The 19,326-nt window shown below is 45.7% G+C and overlaps 1 protein-coding gene across 1 annotated transcript in view; it reads left to right on the top strand.

Moving 5' to 3' along the window:
- Positions 1–19,326, top strand: part of LOC109914324 (zinc finger protein 521-like) — a 264,019-nt gene that overhangs the window by 19,036 nt on the left and 225,657 nt on the right. The window contains exon 2 of the mRNA XM_048596231.1: positions 13,554–13,638. Coding sequence (XP_048452188.1) covers positions 13,554–13,638 — 85 coding nt within the window. The remainder of the gene's footprint in view (positions 1–13,553; positions 13,639–19,326) is intronic.

Here is a 19,326-nt window from a genome sequence, read left to right as displayed (position 1 = left end):
TACACTGTCATTCTCCCCCCTCCTTTGTGTCTTCATAGGATGCCTTCCAACTACTCCGTGGCTTCAGAGGAGGATCATTAGCACAAACCCTGACATGTGCAATGCCAGGAGATGTTTGGGTCAGGTGGTTGGTGAATGAAGTGAGGGAGGGGCTGATAGGAGCAGGAGAACTTTAGGGAAGGATTCTAGAGCCTCGGACCCAGGCATGGCCACCAATGGTGGAGCAATTGAAATTGGGATGTTCAAGAGGCCAGCTTTGGAGATAGAATCCCTACAGTGCAGAAATAGGTCGTTTGGTCATCGAGTCCGCACTGACCCTCCAAAGAGAGCATCCCACTCCCCTACCCAATCCCTGTATTTCTCATGGCTAACCAACCTAGCCTACATATCACTGGACACTATAGGCTATTTAACATGGCTAATCCACTTAACCTGCACATCTTTGGACTGTGGGAGGAAACCGGAGCAGCCGGAGGAAACCCAACGGAGAGAATGTGCAAACTCCACACAGACAGTCGTCTGAGGGTGGAATCGAACGCGGGTACCTGGTGCTGTGAGACAGTAGTGCTAACCACTGAGCCATCATGCCACTCTTGTTGGTTTCTACTCATGGTGTAGGAGCCAACATGTTAGCAGAGAGAGGAGTGGCTAATGAACAGAGAGGAGGGAGTGGGCATAAATAGGTCATTTTCAAGTTGGCAAGATGTAACTAGTGGATCGCCAAAGGGATCAATGAAACAGAAACTTAGGAGCAGGAGTAGGCCATTTGGCCGTTTGTGACTGCTCTACCATTCAGTATGATCATGGCTCCACTTCAAATTCAGTGCCCTGTTCCCACTTTCTCCCCCATACCCTTTAATCCCTAAGAACTATAGCTACCTTCTCCTTGAAAACATTCAATGTTTTGGCCACAACCACTTTCTGAGGGAGTGAATTCCACAGGCTCCCCACTCTCTGGGTGAAGACATTTCTCCTCATCTCAGTCCTAAATGGCCCACCCTGTATCCTTAGACCGTGACCCCCCGACCTCCTCCGGTTCTGGAATAAGGATGAGAATTATAGGCTTTTGTCTTTACTCGAGGTGGGTGTGAAAGGCTGGTCCACCATTTGTTTCTCATCCCTAATTGCCTTGGAGAGGGCGATGCTTTGGTGTTCCAGGGTTTGCTGTTGACCTGGACTGAGTTAATGAGGCAGCTGGAGAGCATGTCTCAATAGCCACAGAGGGCAAAATATTCAGCTGAGGTTTGCTCTGCTGGCTAGCCTCTAGAAACACACTTGTTTGGAAATGAGAAAAAGTGCGAATGAATATGAAAATGAAGAGCTGAGCTCCACTCAGAGCCTGACTTCACACGTTCCTCCCTCCTCCTGTGCTGTGAGAATGTATTATCTGATGTAAATTGTTTCACAGTCCTGCTTTCGACATGTAATGCTTTTGAGTTTGAAACTGAGGTTTAATTGTAAAATCAAGACATCAAGGTTTCAAAGCCAACTTCAGTTCTGTTTCCTTTCGCCTCCTCACAGTGTCATTCGATTACACGCTTCTGAACTGTAAATTGATTTCTTAATAAAGTCATTCTGGCCTAAAAACATAATGAGAATCACAAAAAAAGATCATTGCAGCAAGGATGTATCATAGTAAGACAGCACCTGGTTGCTCAGAATGCTGTATTTCACTCCATACCAATGTCCAATAACACCTCCCTAAACTGAGTTCCCTACTGCCCACACACCCAATGGCTGATTATCATCCACTGCTCTCTAGGTTAAGGGATTACAGAGCTCCCTGAGACCTTTGATCGGTTGAGTTCAGACTTGAAGCAGGATGATGGATGGGGCTAGCCAGGGTCAGACACCAGTCAATGAGAGTAGGCAGGCAGGTGCAGCAAGCAGTTAGGAAGGCAAGTGGTATATCGGCCTTTGTTGCAAGAGGAGTCAAGTACAACAGCAGGGTCTTAGTGAGACCACACCTGGAGTATTGTGTGCTGTTTTGGTCTCCCTACCTAAGAAAGGATATACTTGCCATCGAGGGAGTGCAGCGGAGGTTCACGGGGTTGATACTACGGATGGCAGGACTGTCCCATAAGGAGAGATTGGCCAAGTGAGCCACTGAGTACAAGGGCAATTGGGGATGGGTATTGAATGCCAGTGATGCCCATGTGACATGAAATTTTTTTTTCAAAAATGAGAGAAATAATTGGGGCACAACATTTCATCCTTATGTTGTGAGGCTGCAGGATTTGGAAATATTCATTTCAAGCTTATTGACTTTGAATCCCTGATCAATGTAGGGTTATGAGACAAGAAGGTCATTTCCTGTGGAATGGAATTCTGGGAAATATGTGGTTTGGGAAGAAGAGCAGTTTGAAAATATCGGGCCTCCCAAGTAAGGCTGAGGTGAGGAGGATGTTTTTCTGTCAGCAGTTCCTAAGGGTCTGGAATTGTCTTCCTGTAGATGGTGATGAAGGCTATAGAGTCACAGAGATGTACAGCACAGAAACAGGCCCTTCGGTCCAACTCGTCCATGCTGACCAGATATCCTAAATTAATCAAGTCCCATTTGCCAGCATTTGGCCATATCCCCCTAAACCCTTCCTATTCATGTACCCATCCAGGTGCCTTTTAAATGTTGTAATTGTACCAACCTCCTCCACTTCCTCTGGCAGCGCATTCCATACACGCACCACCCTCTGTGTGAAAAAGTTATTCCTCAGGTCCTTTTTAAATCTTTTCCCTCTCAACTTCAATCTGTGCCCTGTAGTTTCGGACTCCCCTGCCTTACAAAAAGGATCATGTCTATTCACCCTGTCCGTGCCCCTCATGATTTTATAAACCTCTGTAAGGTGGCCCCTCAGCCTCTGACGCTCCAAGGAGAATAGCCCTAGCCTATTCAGCCTCTCCCTTTAGCTCAAACCTTTCAGTCCTGGCAACATCCTTGTAAATCTTTTCTGCGCACCCCCCCTCAAGTTTAACAACATCCTTCCTACAGAAGGGAGACCAGAATTGCACGCAGTGTTCCAAATGTGGCCTTACCAATGTCTTGTACATGCACAACAAAAATCAAGAAGTTCTCCAATTCCGAGTTATAAGGAGAGGCTGCGATAGGCTGGGACTTTTTTCACTGGAGCATAGGAGGCTGAGGGCTGACCTTATAGAGGTTTATAAAATCATAAGGGGTATAGATAAGGTGTCTTTTCCCTAGGGTGGGGGATTTTAAACTCGGGGCCATATTTTTAAGGTGAGAGGAGAAAGATTTAAAAAAGACGTGAGGGGCAACTTTTGAACAGACAGCGGAATGAACGAACTTCCAGAGGGAGTGGTGGATGCAGATACAGTTAGAACTTTTAAAAGACATTTAGATAAGTACATGAATAGGATAGGTTTGGAGGGATATGGGCCAAGAGCAGGTAGGTGGGACAATTTAGTTTGGGATTATGGTTGGCATGGACTGGTTGGACCGAAGGGTCGGTTTCTGTTCTCTACGACTCTATGATCTCTTCCTGTTTTCTGTCCCTCATTGATTGTTCCATCTTGAGCCCCCCAGACCTCTTCAAAATCTCTCTCCTCCTGCAAGGTCTCTGAAACCTGTGTCTAGCACCGTGGCCTGTTCAGATACTGCTTCAGGCAGCTCGGTTCAAGCAGCAACTCCGCCCCCCCCACCAAAAATTAGCGTCCTGAGGTGGTTGTGCTCCGGCGCGGGCGCTACATAAATGCAGGCCATCCTCAGTCGCCGCGCAATGCCTTGACGTGCGGACTGTGTCCAACATGCCTCTGGGCTTTAGCTGTCAGAGCATTGTGCTGGGCTGAAGCGTCACATACTGCACTTGGCAAGATGTAGCCTCCTGGTACATCGCTTCAGTCATCAGTCAGTCTGGTGCATTCATGATTAGAGAGGAGCACTTGATTTCCTAATTGGAAGAGTGAAGAGTTGATTTGAATTTGTAATGAGACTGGACGACATCTTCATTAGAAATGTATCATTTGGGGGCACCTTCGAAGCATAGGCAGTAGCTGGTCAGTCTCTGAGCCAGATGGCGGAGAGTTCATATCCCCAGGCTGACTGTCACTCTCTCTCTCACACACACACACACACACTCTCACACACACTCTCTCACTTAAAGCAACATGCACTCAGTCAGATCACGGGCAGGTACTCGATGAGGCTCGATGTGGGCAAGGTTCTTGGGTATTCATATTTGAGTCAGTTCGCTTACTGAGAGTCTGACTGTGTTTAATTTAATTTAACAGTTTATCCTGGGACAGTTCTCCTTGGAGAGGGGAAGGCTGGAGAGGAGATCAGATAGACGGTTTCAAAATCATGAGTGGGCTGGATAGTCGTAGGGAGAAGCTGCTCCCGCTCGTAAAAGGAACAAGAACGAGAGGGACACAGATTTAAAGTAATGTAAGCAAAGGCGATGGAGAGAAATCTTTGTCACCCAGCGAGTTGTTAGGGTCTGGAATGCGCTGCCTGCAAATATGGTGGAGGCAGGTTCAGTTGAGGCATTCGAGAGGGGCATTGGATGGTTATTTGGATGGAAATGATGTGCAGTGAGAGGGGAAAAGTCAGGAGATTGGCACTGGGGGATAGAGCCAATGCAGGCACAATGGGCCAAATGGCCTCCTTTCGTTCCATAACAGTTCAGAGATTGTGTGAACAGAGCAATGAATATTAATCACACCCAAATAACAAGGCGGATTGTCAGAGCCAACCTTCAGAAATCAGGAAGCAGTTACCCAAAGCAGGCCATTTGGCTCATCTGCATTATACTGGCCTTCACGTGCCACCTGAGTCACCTCCTACTTCATTAATATCAATGGTTTTTCATCACCCTCTGCAAAGATGTTACAATAACTCTCTAGAGCAGGTGGATCCTGAAGCCAGGCCTCCTCATCAATGCATCCTACACCTTTTGGCTTCATGTTTTATTCAGCTTCTCTTAAAAACATCAATCACTCCCTGTGGGAGTGAGTCTCACATTCTCCCCCACTCCGTGTGGGAGTGAGCCCCACATTCCCCCCTCCCCAGTCCCTGTGGGAGTGAGTCCCCCACTCTCCGCCCACTCCCTGTGGCAGTATTTCCTGAAATCCCCCTCCCCCAACTCTCTTGGGATGTGGAGAGGATGTTTCCTGTTCTGGTAGAATCTAGAACTAGGGGTCACTGATTAAAAATAAGGATTTGCTTGTTTAAAACAGAGATGAGGAAACATTTTTTCCTGTCAGAGGGCTGTGAGGATTTAGTATTCGCTTCCTCTGCCTTTCGCTTCCTCAAAAGGCAGTGATGCAGAATCTTTAAATATTTCAGCAGCAAAGGGAGATAGATTCTTGATTCCCAAGGGACAAAAAATTATCCGGATATGAAGGAATTTGGAGTTGAGGTTAAAATCAGATTAGCCATGATCTGATTGAATCGTGGGCCAGGCTGGTGGGACTGAGTGGCCTACTCTTGTTCCTTGTTTTTACATTTGAATGACTGAGATGGGGAGGAATTTCCTCACTCAGAGGGAGGTGAATCTTTGAAATTCTCTGCCCTAGAAGGCTGAGTCAGAAAGCATCAGTCTTCATTAGATTTCTGGATTCTAAAGGCATCAAAGGGACTTGGGAGATAGTGGGCGGATATGACATTGAGGTAGATGATGAACCACAATTGAGAATGATAGGATAGGCTTCAGGAGCTGAATGGCCTACTTCTCCTCTTGTGCCCCTATGTTCCCATTAACCCCATCGAACCTTTCATAGTGTTAAAGACCGCAAGTAGCTCACAACTGGACCTGTTTCCTACAGAAACGAGCCTTAGCCTCTTCTGTCATTCAATAGGAAGCGTTTAGAGGATGTGGACCAAATGCTGGCAAATCATTTTTTCTATTCATTTGTGGGATGTGAGCGTCATTGGCTGGGCCCAGCATTTATTGCCCGTTCCTAGTTGCCCCCTTGAGAAGGTGGGGGTGAGCTGCCTTCTTGAACCACTGCAGTCCACCTGCTGTAGGTTGAACCACAATGCCCTTAGGGAGGGAATTCCAGGATTTTGACCCAGCGACGGTGAAGGAACGGCGATATATTTCCAAGTCAGGATGGTGAGTGGCTCAGAGGGGAACTTGCAGGGGGTGGTGTTCCCATGTATCTGCTGCCCTTGTCCTTCTAGATGGACGTGGTTGTGGGTTTGGAAGGTGCTGTCTGAGGATCTTTGATGAATTTCTGCAGTGCATCTTGTAGATAGTACACACTGCTGCTACTGAGCGTCGGTGGTGGAGGGAGTGAATGCTTTTGGATGTGGTGCCAATCAAGCGGCTGCTTTGTCCTGGATGGTGTCAAGCTTCTTGAGTGTTGTTGGGGCTGCACCCATCCAGGCAAGTGGGGAGTATTCCATCACACTCCTGACTTGTGCCTTGTAGATGGTGGACAGGCTTTGGGGAGTCAGGAGGTGAGTTCCTCGCTGCAGGATTCCTCGCTTCTGGCCTGCTCTTGTAGCCACTCTGTTAATGTGGTGTGTCCAGCTTAGTTTCTGGTCAATGGCAACCCCCAGGATGTTGATAGTGGGGGATTCAGTGATGGTAACATCATTGAATGTCAAGGGGTGGTGGTTAGATTGTCTCTTATTGGTGATGATCATAGCCTGGCACTTGTGTGGCACGAATGTCACTTGCCACTTGTCAGTCCCTAGCCCAATGGGACTAGGTCAGATTGGGATGTCTGGTCAACATGGACAAGTTGGTCTGAAAGGTATCTTTCAGTGCTGAATGACTCTATGACTCTATTCACTGCGTTTCAAGTTTCTTGTACCTCCATCTCTCACCTACTGGAAAGAATTCTATAAAATACTGGGCAGCTCCAACAGGAGGCTGAAGTGTAAAAGTGGGGTTTGGTAAAACCCTGGCAGGGTTTCAAATTACCTCCAGGAGATGTTCACAAGCACAGGCCCATCTCAGTGACAGTCTTTTGTTTTGATGACAGTCACAAATCGAAGTTCACTTGGAAAAAGTGAGATGCTGCACTTGGGGGGAAGATTAACAAGGCAAGGGGAATGGGTAGGACCTTGGGGAGATCTTGGTGTGTATGTCCACAGATCTCCCTGAAGATAGTAGGTTAAGGTGGTTAAGAAGCCATGTGGGGTACTTGTCCTTATAAGCCAAGCAACAGAATACAACAACAAGGAGGTTACTTGGAACTGTATAAAATACTGGCTGGGCCTCAACTGGATGTGCAGTTCTGATGACATTATAGGAAGGATGCAATTACATAAGAGAGGGTGCACAGGAGACACTGCTTGGGCTGGAAGGTCTGAGCAAAAACGGAAAGGTTGAATAGGGCTGGTGTTATTTTCCTTGGCACGGCAAGAGTTGTATTAGAGTATGAAGGATATAGATAGGGTGGAAAGAAAGGCACTTTCTCCATTAATAGAGGGAAGAATAACCTATGGGGGTGGGGGGGAGGGGCATATAGATTTAAGGGAAGAGTTAGGATGCTATGAGGAGAGTTGAGGAGAATTTTTTTTACTCAGAGGGTGGTGAGAGTCTGGAACTCACTGTCTGAGAGGGCGGGTTCAGTGAGAAACTGTCATAACATTTAAAATTAACGGGGGGTTCCCGATTTATAAATGTCCTACTGACGAACACGATCCTACAAATGGTTGTAATTTTAAAGCCCCAGCATATAAATATTTCCCGTAACTACGTACTGCTTTGTTATGATGCCGTGACTTGCGTACAAATCGACTCGCAAACGAACTCCAGACAAAATGTGCTCACAGCCCGGGGAGTTATCCATATTCAGATAGTCACTCGCTTACCCTATCCTCCAGGGCAATGGGCGAAGAGCTGGAATATGGGATTATTGCATTCAGCTCTTCGTTGAACGGTATAGACATGATGGACTGAATAGCCTCCTCTTGTACTGTAAATAATCGATGAGTAGATCACTCCTAAATAGAAGATGACCTGTACCAATACAATGTACATGTCATGCTGTTGTTGCTTGCAGACAATGGGCTTTCCTATAATTTCCCAGCTGACACCAGGAGTCCTTCACCTCCTTGTCAATCTCTGTCTAACTCAGCCTTGATGACATTGAGCATCCCAGCCTCCACTACTCTCTGGACAAGAGAACTCAGGCACTAATGGTCCCCTGAGAGATGAAATTCCTCCCCATCTTTGATGTAACTGGAGGATCCCGAATTTGTAAACTGTGCCCCCTGGGTGTAGAATTTCCCACAAGGGGGAAACATTCTCCCCCAGCATCTGCCCTGTCAAGACCCAGCCAGAATCTGACAGGCTTTGGTACAATTCCAAAGTCGCAGGCCTCTGGAACATTGGCCCGGCTGCATTCCAGCCCTCATAACTTTCCCCAATTTCCATTGTCCCTCTATTGGCAGCTGTGCCTTGAACCTTGAAGAGATTCCTGCTCTTAAACTCATACTTTGAGACACCGTTTAGAACCCACCTTGACAGCAGCTTCAATTACATTGTTGTAATGTCGCACAGTGTCAAAGTTCCATCAGTGCTAGAGTCACAGAGTTATACAGCATGGAAACAGCCCATTCAGTCTAACTCGCCCATCCCAACCACACATCCCAATCTGACCTAGTCCCATTTGCCAGCATTTGGCCCATTTCCCTCTAAACCCTTCCTATTCATATACCCATCCAGATGCCTCTTAAATGTTGTAATTGTACCAGACTGCAACACTTCCTCTGGCAGCTCATTCCATACATGCATCACCCCCTGTATGTAAAAGTTACCCCTCAGGTCCCTTTTAAATCTTACCCTTCTCACCTTAAACCTAAGCCCCTCTAGTTTTGGACTTCCCCATCTTAGGAAAAACCAAAACAAAAAGAACTGCAGATGCTATAAATCAGAATCATAGACAGAAATTGCTGGAAAAGCTCCACAGGTCTGGGAGCATCAGTGGAGAGAAATCAAAGTTATTGTTTCAGGTTGAGTGACCCTTCCTCAGAACTTACCTGGGGAAATGACCTTGGCTGTTCACCCTATCCATGCTCCTCAACATTTATTAAACCTCTATAAGATCACCCCTCAGCCTCTCCTTCTCGCTGAAACCCTCCAGACCCAGCAACGTCCTTGTAAATCTTTTCTGTGCACTCTCTCAAGTTTAACAACATCCTTCCTATAAAAGGGCGACCAGAACTAGCTAAACTGTGCTAGGTAAATCCAAGTTGTTGGTGCCAGGTCTGGAACATGAGAGGTGATCCAATGTGAGAGGGAGGGACGGATAGTCTGAAGTGTGTGTGTGTGTGTGTGTGTGTGTGTGAGTGTGTGTGTGTGTGTGTTTTGGGTTGAGGGGTTGGTGAGTAGGGCAGTGGGTCTGACTGAGAAGAGACTGTTGTTTTGTTCAGTCTGGATTCCGTGTCTCATTGCTCATTTACCCTGGGAGCCTGGTGGGGGTTGGGGAGGTTAGTTTTGTATGGGGTGGGTTTGGTGGGTGGTGGGTGAGAGGGGGGAAGGTGAGGGAGAAATAGGAATGGAATGTTTAATTTTGAATTCCGTCAGACTTGCCAAGTTGAGTTTCTGGTGATAAGTTTAGTGGCGAGGTGATAAACAGGTTGTGTAAGCAGGACAGAAACCTCTCTGTAATGTGCAAAGAGATGTCTGGCACTGAGGCACAGTTAATGTTTGCTCAGGTGCCAAGCCGTGAATATCTTCCTGTCTGACTTTACGAGCGAGTTCTGTGCAAAATGTGCTGGATTGCACCAAATGGAAACTGGGTGCGCAGAGCAAGATCCATTTTGTAGAATTCGACTGAAAACACACCAGTGTGAGACGTTACATTTTTAACAATTTTGTGGTGGAGGGACTGTGTTCCTCTGAATCTTAACAAGCTTTCCTCTATGCCTTGCCTGAGGAAAGTTAGACTAATAATTTTTAAAAATAAAATCCTTTTCGGTTTCAGATACAGTGGAATCTGGCAATGGAAGGAGTGCAACAAAGGTTTAGCCCAGACTGATTCTTGGGATGGCAGGAATGATGTTTGAAGAGGGACTGGATCAGTCAGGATTATACTCACTGGAGTTTAGAAGGATAAGGAAGGGTTTTATAGAAATCTGTACGTTTCTAACAGGACTAGACAGGGTAAACACAGGAAGGATGTTCCCGATGACGAGGGAGTTGAGAACCGGCGGGGGGGGTCACAGTCTTATGGATACAGAGTGGGCCATTTAAGACTGAGATGAGGAGAAATGTCTTCACCCAGAGAGTGGGGAGCCTGTGGAATTCTCTGTCACAGAAAGCGGTTGAAGCCAAAACATTGAATGTTTTCAGGAAGAAGTTAGATATAGTTCTTAGGGCTAAAGGGATCAAAGGGGTATGGGAGAGAAAGTGGGAACAGAGTCGGAGTTGGGTGATCAGCAATGGTCATATTAAATGGCAGAGCAGGCTCGAAAGGCTGAATGGCCTACTCCTGTTCCTATTTTATATGTTTCTTTGGAATGGAAGGTGATTATAAAAGAGTCAGATAACATATACACAACATCATAGTCAGCCCAGGTAGACAGGGTGGTTAAGAAGTCGTTTAGCACACTTGCCTTCATTGCTCATATCTTTGAATATTGGAGTTGGGGTGCCATGTTGAGGTCATACAGAATGTAGGCGACACTTCTGGAATACTGTGCACAGTTCTGGTCCCCCTGTTATAGGAAGGATATGATTAAACTGGAGAGGGTTCAGAAGAGATTTACCAGGATGTTGCAGGGAATGGAGGGTTTGAGTTATAAGGAGAGGCTGGATAGGCTGGGACTTTGTTCCCTAGAGCTTAGGAGGTTGAGGGCTGACCTTATAGAGGTTTATAAAATCATGAGTGGTATAGATAAGGTGATTGACTGGTGTCTTTTCTCCAAGGTGGGCGATTTCAAGGCTAGTGGGCATATTTTAAAAGTGAGAGGAGAAAGATTTAAAAAAGACACGACGGGCAATTATTTTACACAGAGAGTGGTTCGTGTGTGGAATGAACTTCCAAAGAAGTGGACATGGGTACAGTTACAACGTTTAATAGACATTTGGATAAGAACATGAATAAGAAATGTTTGGAGGGATATGGGCCAAGGGCAGGTAAGTGTGACTAGTTTGGCTTGGGATTATGGTCAGCATGGACTGGTTGGACTGAAGGGTCTCTTTCTGTGCTGTATGAGTCCATGACTCTATGACTACAACTGTTTCCTCTTCCCAGATGCCAACTGACTGGTTGTTAATCCACAGCTTCCTGCTGATGTCTATGGGGCCTGTACAAACACCAGAGAATGTTATTATTATTATGACCATTCTCTCAGATGGAACGGGCAATGCACTGGTGTAGACTGTGTTGCTGGGCTGGGTAAATAAAAAACCGAAAGAACTGTGGATGCTGTAAATCAGGAACAAAAACAGAAGTTGCTGGAAAAGCTCAGCAGGTCTGGCAGCATCTGTGAAGAGAAATCAGAGCTAACGTTTCATGACCCTTCCTCTGAACTGGGCTAGTAATCCAGGGAGCCTTGGTTCAAATTGCATCATGACGCCTTGATTTCAGCTGAGGCAAAAAAAAAATCTCAGCCAGAATTAAAAGCTTTTTAAAATTTCCTTCCTGGGATGTGGGTGGCCGGGTCAGTACTTACTACCCTTGAGAAGGTGGTGATGAGCTGCCTTCTTGAACTGCTACAGTTTGTCTGGTGTTCCATAGGGTGTGGGTATGACCGAGTGGCTGCTGGGTCACTTCACAATATCACAGAATTGTGACAGCACAGAAGGGGGCCATTTAGCCCATCATGTCTGCACTGGTTCTATCCCCTAGTACCAATCTCCTGCCTTTGCCCCATCTCCCTGCACACCATTTCTACCCAAATAACCACCCAAAACCCCTCTTGAATGCCTCAATTTAACCTGCCTTCATATTTCCAGGCAGTGCATTCCAGACCCGAACTACTCACTGAGTGAGAAAGATTTTCCTCACATCACCCTTGTTTCATTTGCACCTCATTTTAAAGAGGCAGCCACGTTGCTTAGGGTCTGGAGTTACATGTAGGCCAGATTGGGAAAGGATGGTGGATTTACACCTATGAAGGGTATCTCTGATGAGAATAGGTGAAACAAAACAGTGATTTCATGATAACAAGGTGTAGAGCTGGATGAACACAGCAGGCCAAGCAGCATCAGAGGTGCAGGAAGGCTGACGTTTCGGGCCTAGACCCTTCTTCAGATTTCATGATTTCTGCTAATGTGAAGACTACTTTAATGCACATTTAATGCATTGATTTGAACTGAAGATCCCCCAGCTTCTATGGTGAGATTTGAATTCAAGTCTTGGGAGGGGTTATTGCTAAACTAGCAGTTTACCATAATGCTGAAATTCCAACCAGTGTATCAGGCACAGAAAAGCTGCTATCTATACCTGGTTTGTTTGTTCAGTCCCACACCAACATTGTAGATTTAAGCGGGGAGCCGATGGTAGTGGTATGGTTACCAAGCCACAGACCCTGGTTAATGCTGCAGGGAACATGTGGTCAAATCTAACCATGGCAGATTGTGGAATTTAAAGGGAAACTGCTGATGTTTGCAAGCAATGCTCACATCCCATGAAAGAATCTTTAAAGAAATCTGAATTGCACTCTGGAATTGGATCAAACCCACAACCAGCAGATCATGATGATCCTTGTTGGCATGACTAGACTCAGCCAATAAATAGCGGCCTTGCCGACATCCAAGTAATGTTTCAATTTTAAATCCTCCCCATCCCTCACCACCAGGACGAGGCCCTGTTTTACTTTCATACGAGACTGAGTCCCGATCCCAGCGTGCATTGGTAACATTAGGTTTCACCAAGGGCTTGAACAGCAGTCGGCAGGAGAACATGAGAAATAGGAGCAGCAGTAGGCCATTTGGCCCATCCAGCTTGTTTCAATAAGATTGGGACTTGAACCTAGAGAATATTACCAACTGGCCTGCTGCTCACGTCACTGGTTGTAGAATTCCTACAGTGCAGAAAGAGGCCATTCAACCCATCATGTCTGCGCCAGCCCACCAAAGAGCATCCCACCCAGGCCCATCCCATCATTCCACTCCACATGGGGTTTTTGCCATGGCTAACCATCTAACCTGCAAGTCTTTGGGCTGTGGGAGGAAACCTGCATAGACACAGGGAGAATGTGCAAACTCTATACAGACAGTCACCCGCAGCTGTAATCAAACCTGGGTCCCCTGGTGCTGTGAGGCAGCAGTGCTAACCACTGAGCCACCGTGCCATCCACCATGTTTGGGTTGGGTTTAGACAAGTATCATGGATTCCTTATAAACAAATTTTACACTTGAAGGCAGCTTGGTCTTTTGAGATTAGTGACATAGGATGTCCAGCACAGGCTATTGGGCCCAACACCTCTATGCCAGCTCCATCCATAAAAATCTTCTCAATGCTGATCTCGTCTCTCCCAAGCGGCATGCCTTGCTTGGTTTGTATTGACAGATTTGTGATAGCTGTTGCAATTTCTTTTTTCAACTGCTGAAACAATGCTTTATCATTTCCCACACCGAGCCCCAGTTTGATATTTCTGCTTTTCTTCCTCCCGCTCCCTTTCCCATCCAAAGAAGAGAACGTACCAGTGCATCAAATGTCAGATGATCTTTCAGTGCGAGTGGGACATCCAGGTTCACGTGGCCAACCATATGATAGGTAAGCTGAATCCGTCATCAGACACTCGACACGCTCTCTCTGCACCTGACAGCGCGGGGTTTGATTCCACGGTACTCCGTTTCCTTTCAATTTATCCTCACTTATTTCATTTATTTTTCTGTTGCCAGTGACACTGTTCTTCTTATGAAAGTCTGTTTGGGTCTCTCCTGCGGCCCCATCAGCCATAACATCCCCTTGTCTTCTCTCTTCTCCACCAGGCGTCCTTTCTAGAGAGGAGAGCAGCTTGCTTGTGACCAAGCTTGGGAGACTATCGAACAGGTTCCTGTGGCCATGGGTTTTAGTGGATTGAGGGTTCAGAGTAGGTAGAAGTGAGAGCTGCTCTGGGTGCTGTATCTGGGGATCGTAACATTCCCTACACCCCCACCCCCACCGCCGTCTCCCAGTCACCTGCGAGGTGTTGCTGGCCTGTGGTCCCCTCCCCTCAGGCCTCGGTGTAACACGGGTACTGTCACGTGTCAGTGTAATGAAAACACTGGGATGGTGTGTCAGCACATAGATTACACACTTATCACTGAGGCAAATTGCACATTCTCAAAGCCTGAAGACATTCTCTGCTGTCTCCAGTTGACCAGCTGTACTCTTCAGAAGGTTTAGAGTGTGAATGTGTGAGCATTGTACTGAGATTTTATACAGTTAGTCACTTCTTACTGTTCCTCACACGCACACAAACAGACAGATACAAACCAACACACACAGACAGACAGACACACACACACACAAAGAGACAGACACACACACACCCACAGGATACAAACAGACACACGCACACACACGCACAGCCACACAAACAGACATTCGCACACAAACACACAGACACACACATACACGCACGCACATGCACACACCCACAAATACACACAAACACACACATACAGAAACAGACAGATACACACACAAAGAGAAACAGACACACATAGACAGACAGATACACATGCACACACGTACAGATGCAAACAGATATACAAACCAACAGACACACACACATGCACAGACACACATGGAGAAACAGATACACACACACAGACAGATACACATACACACACACACACACACACACAGATAGACATATAGACACACACAAACAGGCGCACACACACATAAACAGATACACACAAATAGACAGATACACACACCCACATGTACAGATAAGTGGATAGATATACACTTATGAACAGACACACAGACAAGCAGACGTGCACAGATACACATGCACACATGGACACATACACAGATTCTCTCTCTTTCCCTAGTAGCGTTAACATAGAGAGGCAGAAATTCAATACGAAGCACCCGATTATTGCTGTAAGCAAACATTAGATGCATTTGTGGTTTTGTTTATATAAAAAAAAGGAAGAAGACTGTCTTTGTCTTTGTGTGGCAGTCAAAGAAAACTTGTGATGATATTGTGGAGGAAGCTTTAGACCAATATGTTGAGGAACCAACCAGAGAACAGGTTATTCTAGACTGGGTACTGTGCAGTGAGAAAGGATTAATTAACAATCTTGTTGTGCAGGGTTCCTTGGGGGATAGCAATCATAATATGATAGAATTCTTCATTACATAGAGCGTGAAGTTGCTGAATCTGAAACTAGGGTCCTGAATCTAAATAAAGGGAACTCTGAAGGTGTGAGGCATGGAGTGGCAAGGATTAATTATGAATCTTACTAAAGGGGTTAACAGTGGATAAGTAATGTTTGATATTTAGGAACATGTGCATGAATTACAACAGTTATTCATTCCTGTCTGGCACAAAAATAATAGAGGTAAGGTGTCTCCAATGCAGCTTCCAAAAGAAATTAAGGTTAGTATTAGCCCTGAAGAGGAGACATACAAAGTTGCCAGAAAAAGCAGCAAACCTGTGGACTGGGAGCATTTTAGAATTCAGCAAAAGAGGACAAAAAGTTTGATCGAGGGGAGAAATAGATTATGAGAGTAAATTTGAAGGGAACATGGAAACTGAGTTTTTAATCATGAGAAGAGAAAAAGATTAGTGAAGACAAAATCCTTACAGTCAGAAGTTGGTGAAAGTATAATGGTCAACAAAGAAATGGCAGAAGAATTGAATATATATCTTGGTTCTGCCTTCAAAAAGGGGGCACAAATATTTTCCCAGGAATATTAGGGAATCAAGGGTCTAGTGAGAGATTGTAATTGAAGGAAATCAGCATTATTTTAAAAATGGTACTGGGGAAATTAATGGGTATAAGGGCTGACAGGTCACAAGGACCTGATAATCTACATCCCAAAGTATGAAAAGAAGTGGAAATATTGGATACATTACTAGTCCTCTTTCAAAATTCTAAAGATTGATTCTGGAGCAGTTCCTACAGATTGAAGGGTGGCAAATTATTTAAAAAGAGAGAGAGAAAAACAGAGAATTACAGACCAGTTAGCCTCACATCAGTAATGGGGAACACGCATAAGTCTATTATAAAAGATGACAGCAGATTTGGAAAACATTATTAGGATTGGTCAAAAGGCAGTGCAGATTTATGAAACACAAACATGCTTAACAAATCTACTTTGTAAGGATGTAACTAGTAGATTAGATAAGGGAGAACCAGTGGATGGGCTGTATTTGGATTTTCAGAAAATTTTTGATAAGGTCCCAGTAGGAGGTTAGTGGGAAAAGTTAAAGTACATGGGATTGAGACTAATATATCGGCATTAATTGAGAATTGATGACAGACAGGAAAGAGAGGGTAGGAATAAATGGGTCTTTTTCTAGAGACAGGCAGTGACTACTGGAATACCCCAGAAATCAGTGCTTGGCCCCCAGCTATTCCCAATATATAACAATGCCTGGATTTGGGAACCAAATGCAACATTTCCAAGTTTGCTGATGACATCACACCAACTCCAACCTACCAAATTGCTTTGATCCTTTGCAATTCACCTACCAATGCTCGTGGTCCACAGCAGTGGCCCTACACTCATCCCTGGAGCAGCTGGATAACAAGGACACCTACATCAGGCTCCGAGTTATTGACTACAGTTCCGCCTTCAACAACATAATTCCAAACAAACTCATGTTGAAACTCCGAGACCTGGTTCTCAGCTCCGCCCTCTGTAACTGATCCTTGACTTTCTGACCCATAGACTGCAGTCAGTATGAACAGGCAACAACACCTCTTCCACAATAATCCTCAACACCAGAGCCCCATAAGGCTGCATACTGAGTCCCGTACTGTATTCTTTACGACTATTTGGCCAAATTCCGCCCTAAATCCATTTACAAGTTTGTTCATGGCACCATCGTTTTAAGTTGGATCTCAAACAACGACGAGACAGAGTACAGGAAACAGGTAGAGTGCTTAGCGGCATGGATCATCAATGACAGCAAAATGAAGGTGGTCATTGACTTCAGGAAGCGGAGGGTCGGTGTCTGCTTCAATGGTGCTGAGGTGGAGAACGTCGAGAGAGTGATGTCGATGCGATGGTCAGGAAAGCACAACAACACCTCTACTTCCTCAGGAGGTTAAGGAAATTTGGCATGACCACACAGACTCTTACCAATTTTTATAGGTGCACCACAGAAAGAATCCTATCTGGATGCATCATAGCAACCTGCTCTTCCCAAGATCACAAGAAACTATAGAGAGTCATGAACACAGCCCAATCCATCACACAAACTAGCCTCCCATCCATTGACTCCATCTATACTTCCTGCTGCCTCAGGAAAGCAACCAACATAATCAAAGACCCTTCCCACCCCGGTTATACTCTCTCCCACCCTCTTCTGTTGGGCAGGAGATATAAAAGTTTGAATACACATACAAACAGATTCAAGAACAGCCTCTTCCCTGCTGTTAACAGAAATTTGAACCGACTTCTCAAATGTTAATTCTGATCTCTCTTTCTGTACCTTCTCTATACACCATATTCTGCACTCTGTTCTGCTACCTGATGCACTTTGCTATGTATGATCTGTCTGTAGAGCACGCAAAACAACACTTTTCACTGTATCTCGGTACATGTGACATCAGTCAATCAATCAGTACACAAAACTGGGCAGGGTTGTGAGTTTTGTGGAGGATACAAGGAGGCTTCAGGATAATTGAGATAAGTTGAGTGAGTGGGCAAAGACATGGCAGATGCAGTACAATGTGGCTGAATGTGAAGCGATACACTCTGGTGTGAATCACAGAAAGGCAGACTATTATCGAAATGGTGACATATTGGGAAGTGTGGATGTACAGAGGGATCTGGGTGTCCTTGTACACCAGGCACTGTCAGCAGATAGGCAGTTGCAGCAAGTAATTAGGGAGGTGAATGGTACATTGGCCTTCATTGCAAGAGCATTTGAGATCAGACGTAGGAATATCTTACTGCAGTTATACAGGCTATACTTGGAGAAGTATGTACAGTTTTGGTCTTACCTAAAGAACGGATACTCTTGCCATAGACAGTGTGCGGCTGATAACGGGGATAACAGAAATGTCCCATAAGGAGAGTTTGGTTTGACTGGGCCTGTATTCATTCAAGTTTAGAAGGATGAGAGGGGGATCTGATTGAAGCGTATAAAATTGTAACAGGGCTGGACAGACTAGATACAGGGAGGATGTTTGCCCTGGGTGGCAGAGTCCAGAATCAGGGTACACAGTCTCAGGATATGGGGTAGACCATTTAGCACTGAGATGAGGAAACATTTCTTCACTCAGAGGGAAGTGAACCTGTGGAATTCTCTACCACAGGAGGCTGGGGAGGCCAAATCACTGAGTACATTCAAGAAAGAGATTGATACATTTTTAGATTTTAAAGGCACCAAAGGATTTGGAGAGAAAGCGGGAATATGGCGTTGGGTTAGAGGATCAGCCATGATCTTGTTAAGTGGTGGAACAGGATCAAAGGGTTGAATAGCCTGCTCCTGCTCCTAATTTCTCTGTTTCCTTAAAGTGGCTCTGTATGACTCTATGACTGGTCCACATTTTGTTTGATAGCCGCTCTTGCGAAGTGCCGTGGGTCACTTTACTGAGTTGAAGGGCCTGCATAAATCCATGTGCTGGTTGCTGATTGGTTGGGGTTGAAATGAGGGTCCTACCACAGACACCTCTCACCTGACTATTGAGGGAGTTCATGAGCTTGTAACTGAAAAGCAACGTCATCTTTCTCAGCTTTTAACTTTCAACCTTCAGAGCGAGGTCACCAGAAAAACGCCTGGCATCTGCTTGGTCCCTGCCCAGATCTGGGCATCAATCCACAGACACTTCAAGGTGAATCCAGAGGGTGCCTTGGCTGCAGACATGAAATCTCAACCAGGACGGAGCGAGATAATGTACGCGGGAATGCACAGCTCAATAAATGGAGCATCAGCAGCAATTAGCCCATCAAACAGTTCAGCAGGACAAAAAAAAGCACAGCAGCTCCCCATCTGGAGAATCCCTCCTGAGTTTACATTGCAATCTTTGCTGTCATTTATAATCAGGCCCAGATTGGCAGGGAGCATCCTCTAGCCCTGGAGCCTGGAACTCTGGCACAGTTCAGGTGCCTGTTACCGAAACCCGAGCCCAGGAAATTCATGGCTGATACTGTGGCACAGTACCAAGGGCCATGCTGCACTGATAAGAGATAGTAGGAACTGCCGATGCTGGAGTCTGAGATAACAAGGTGTGGAGCTGGATGAGCACAGCAGGCCAGGCAGCATCAGAGGAGCCTGGACCCTTCTTC

Source organism: Rhincodon typus, chromosome 4 (genome assembly GCF_021869965.1).
Source record: "Rhincodon typus isolate 14 chromosome 4, sRhiTyp1.1, whole genome shotgun sequence".
Lineage (NCBI taxonomy): Eukaryota > Metazoa > Chordata > Chondrichthyes > Orectolobiformes > Rhincodontidae > Rhincodon > Rhincodon typus.
The sequence above is the reverse complement of the archived record's forward strand: the minus strand, read 5'-3'. Positions and strand labels throughout refer to the sequence as shown.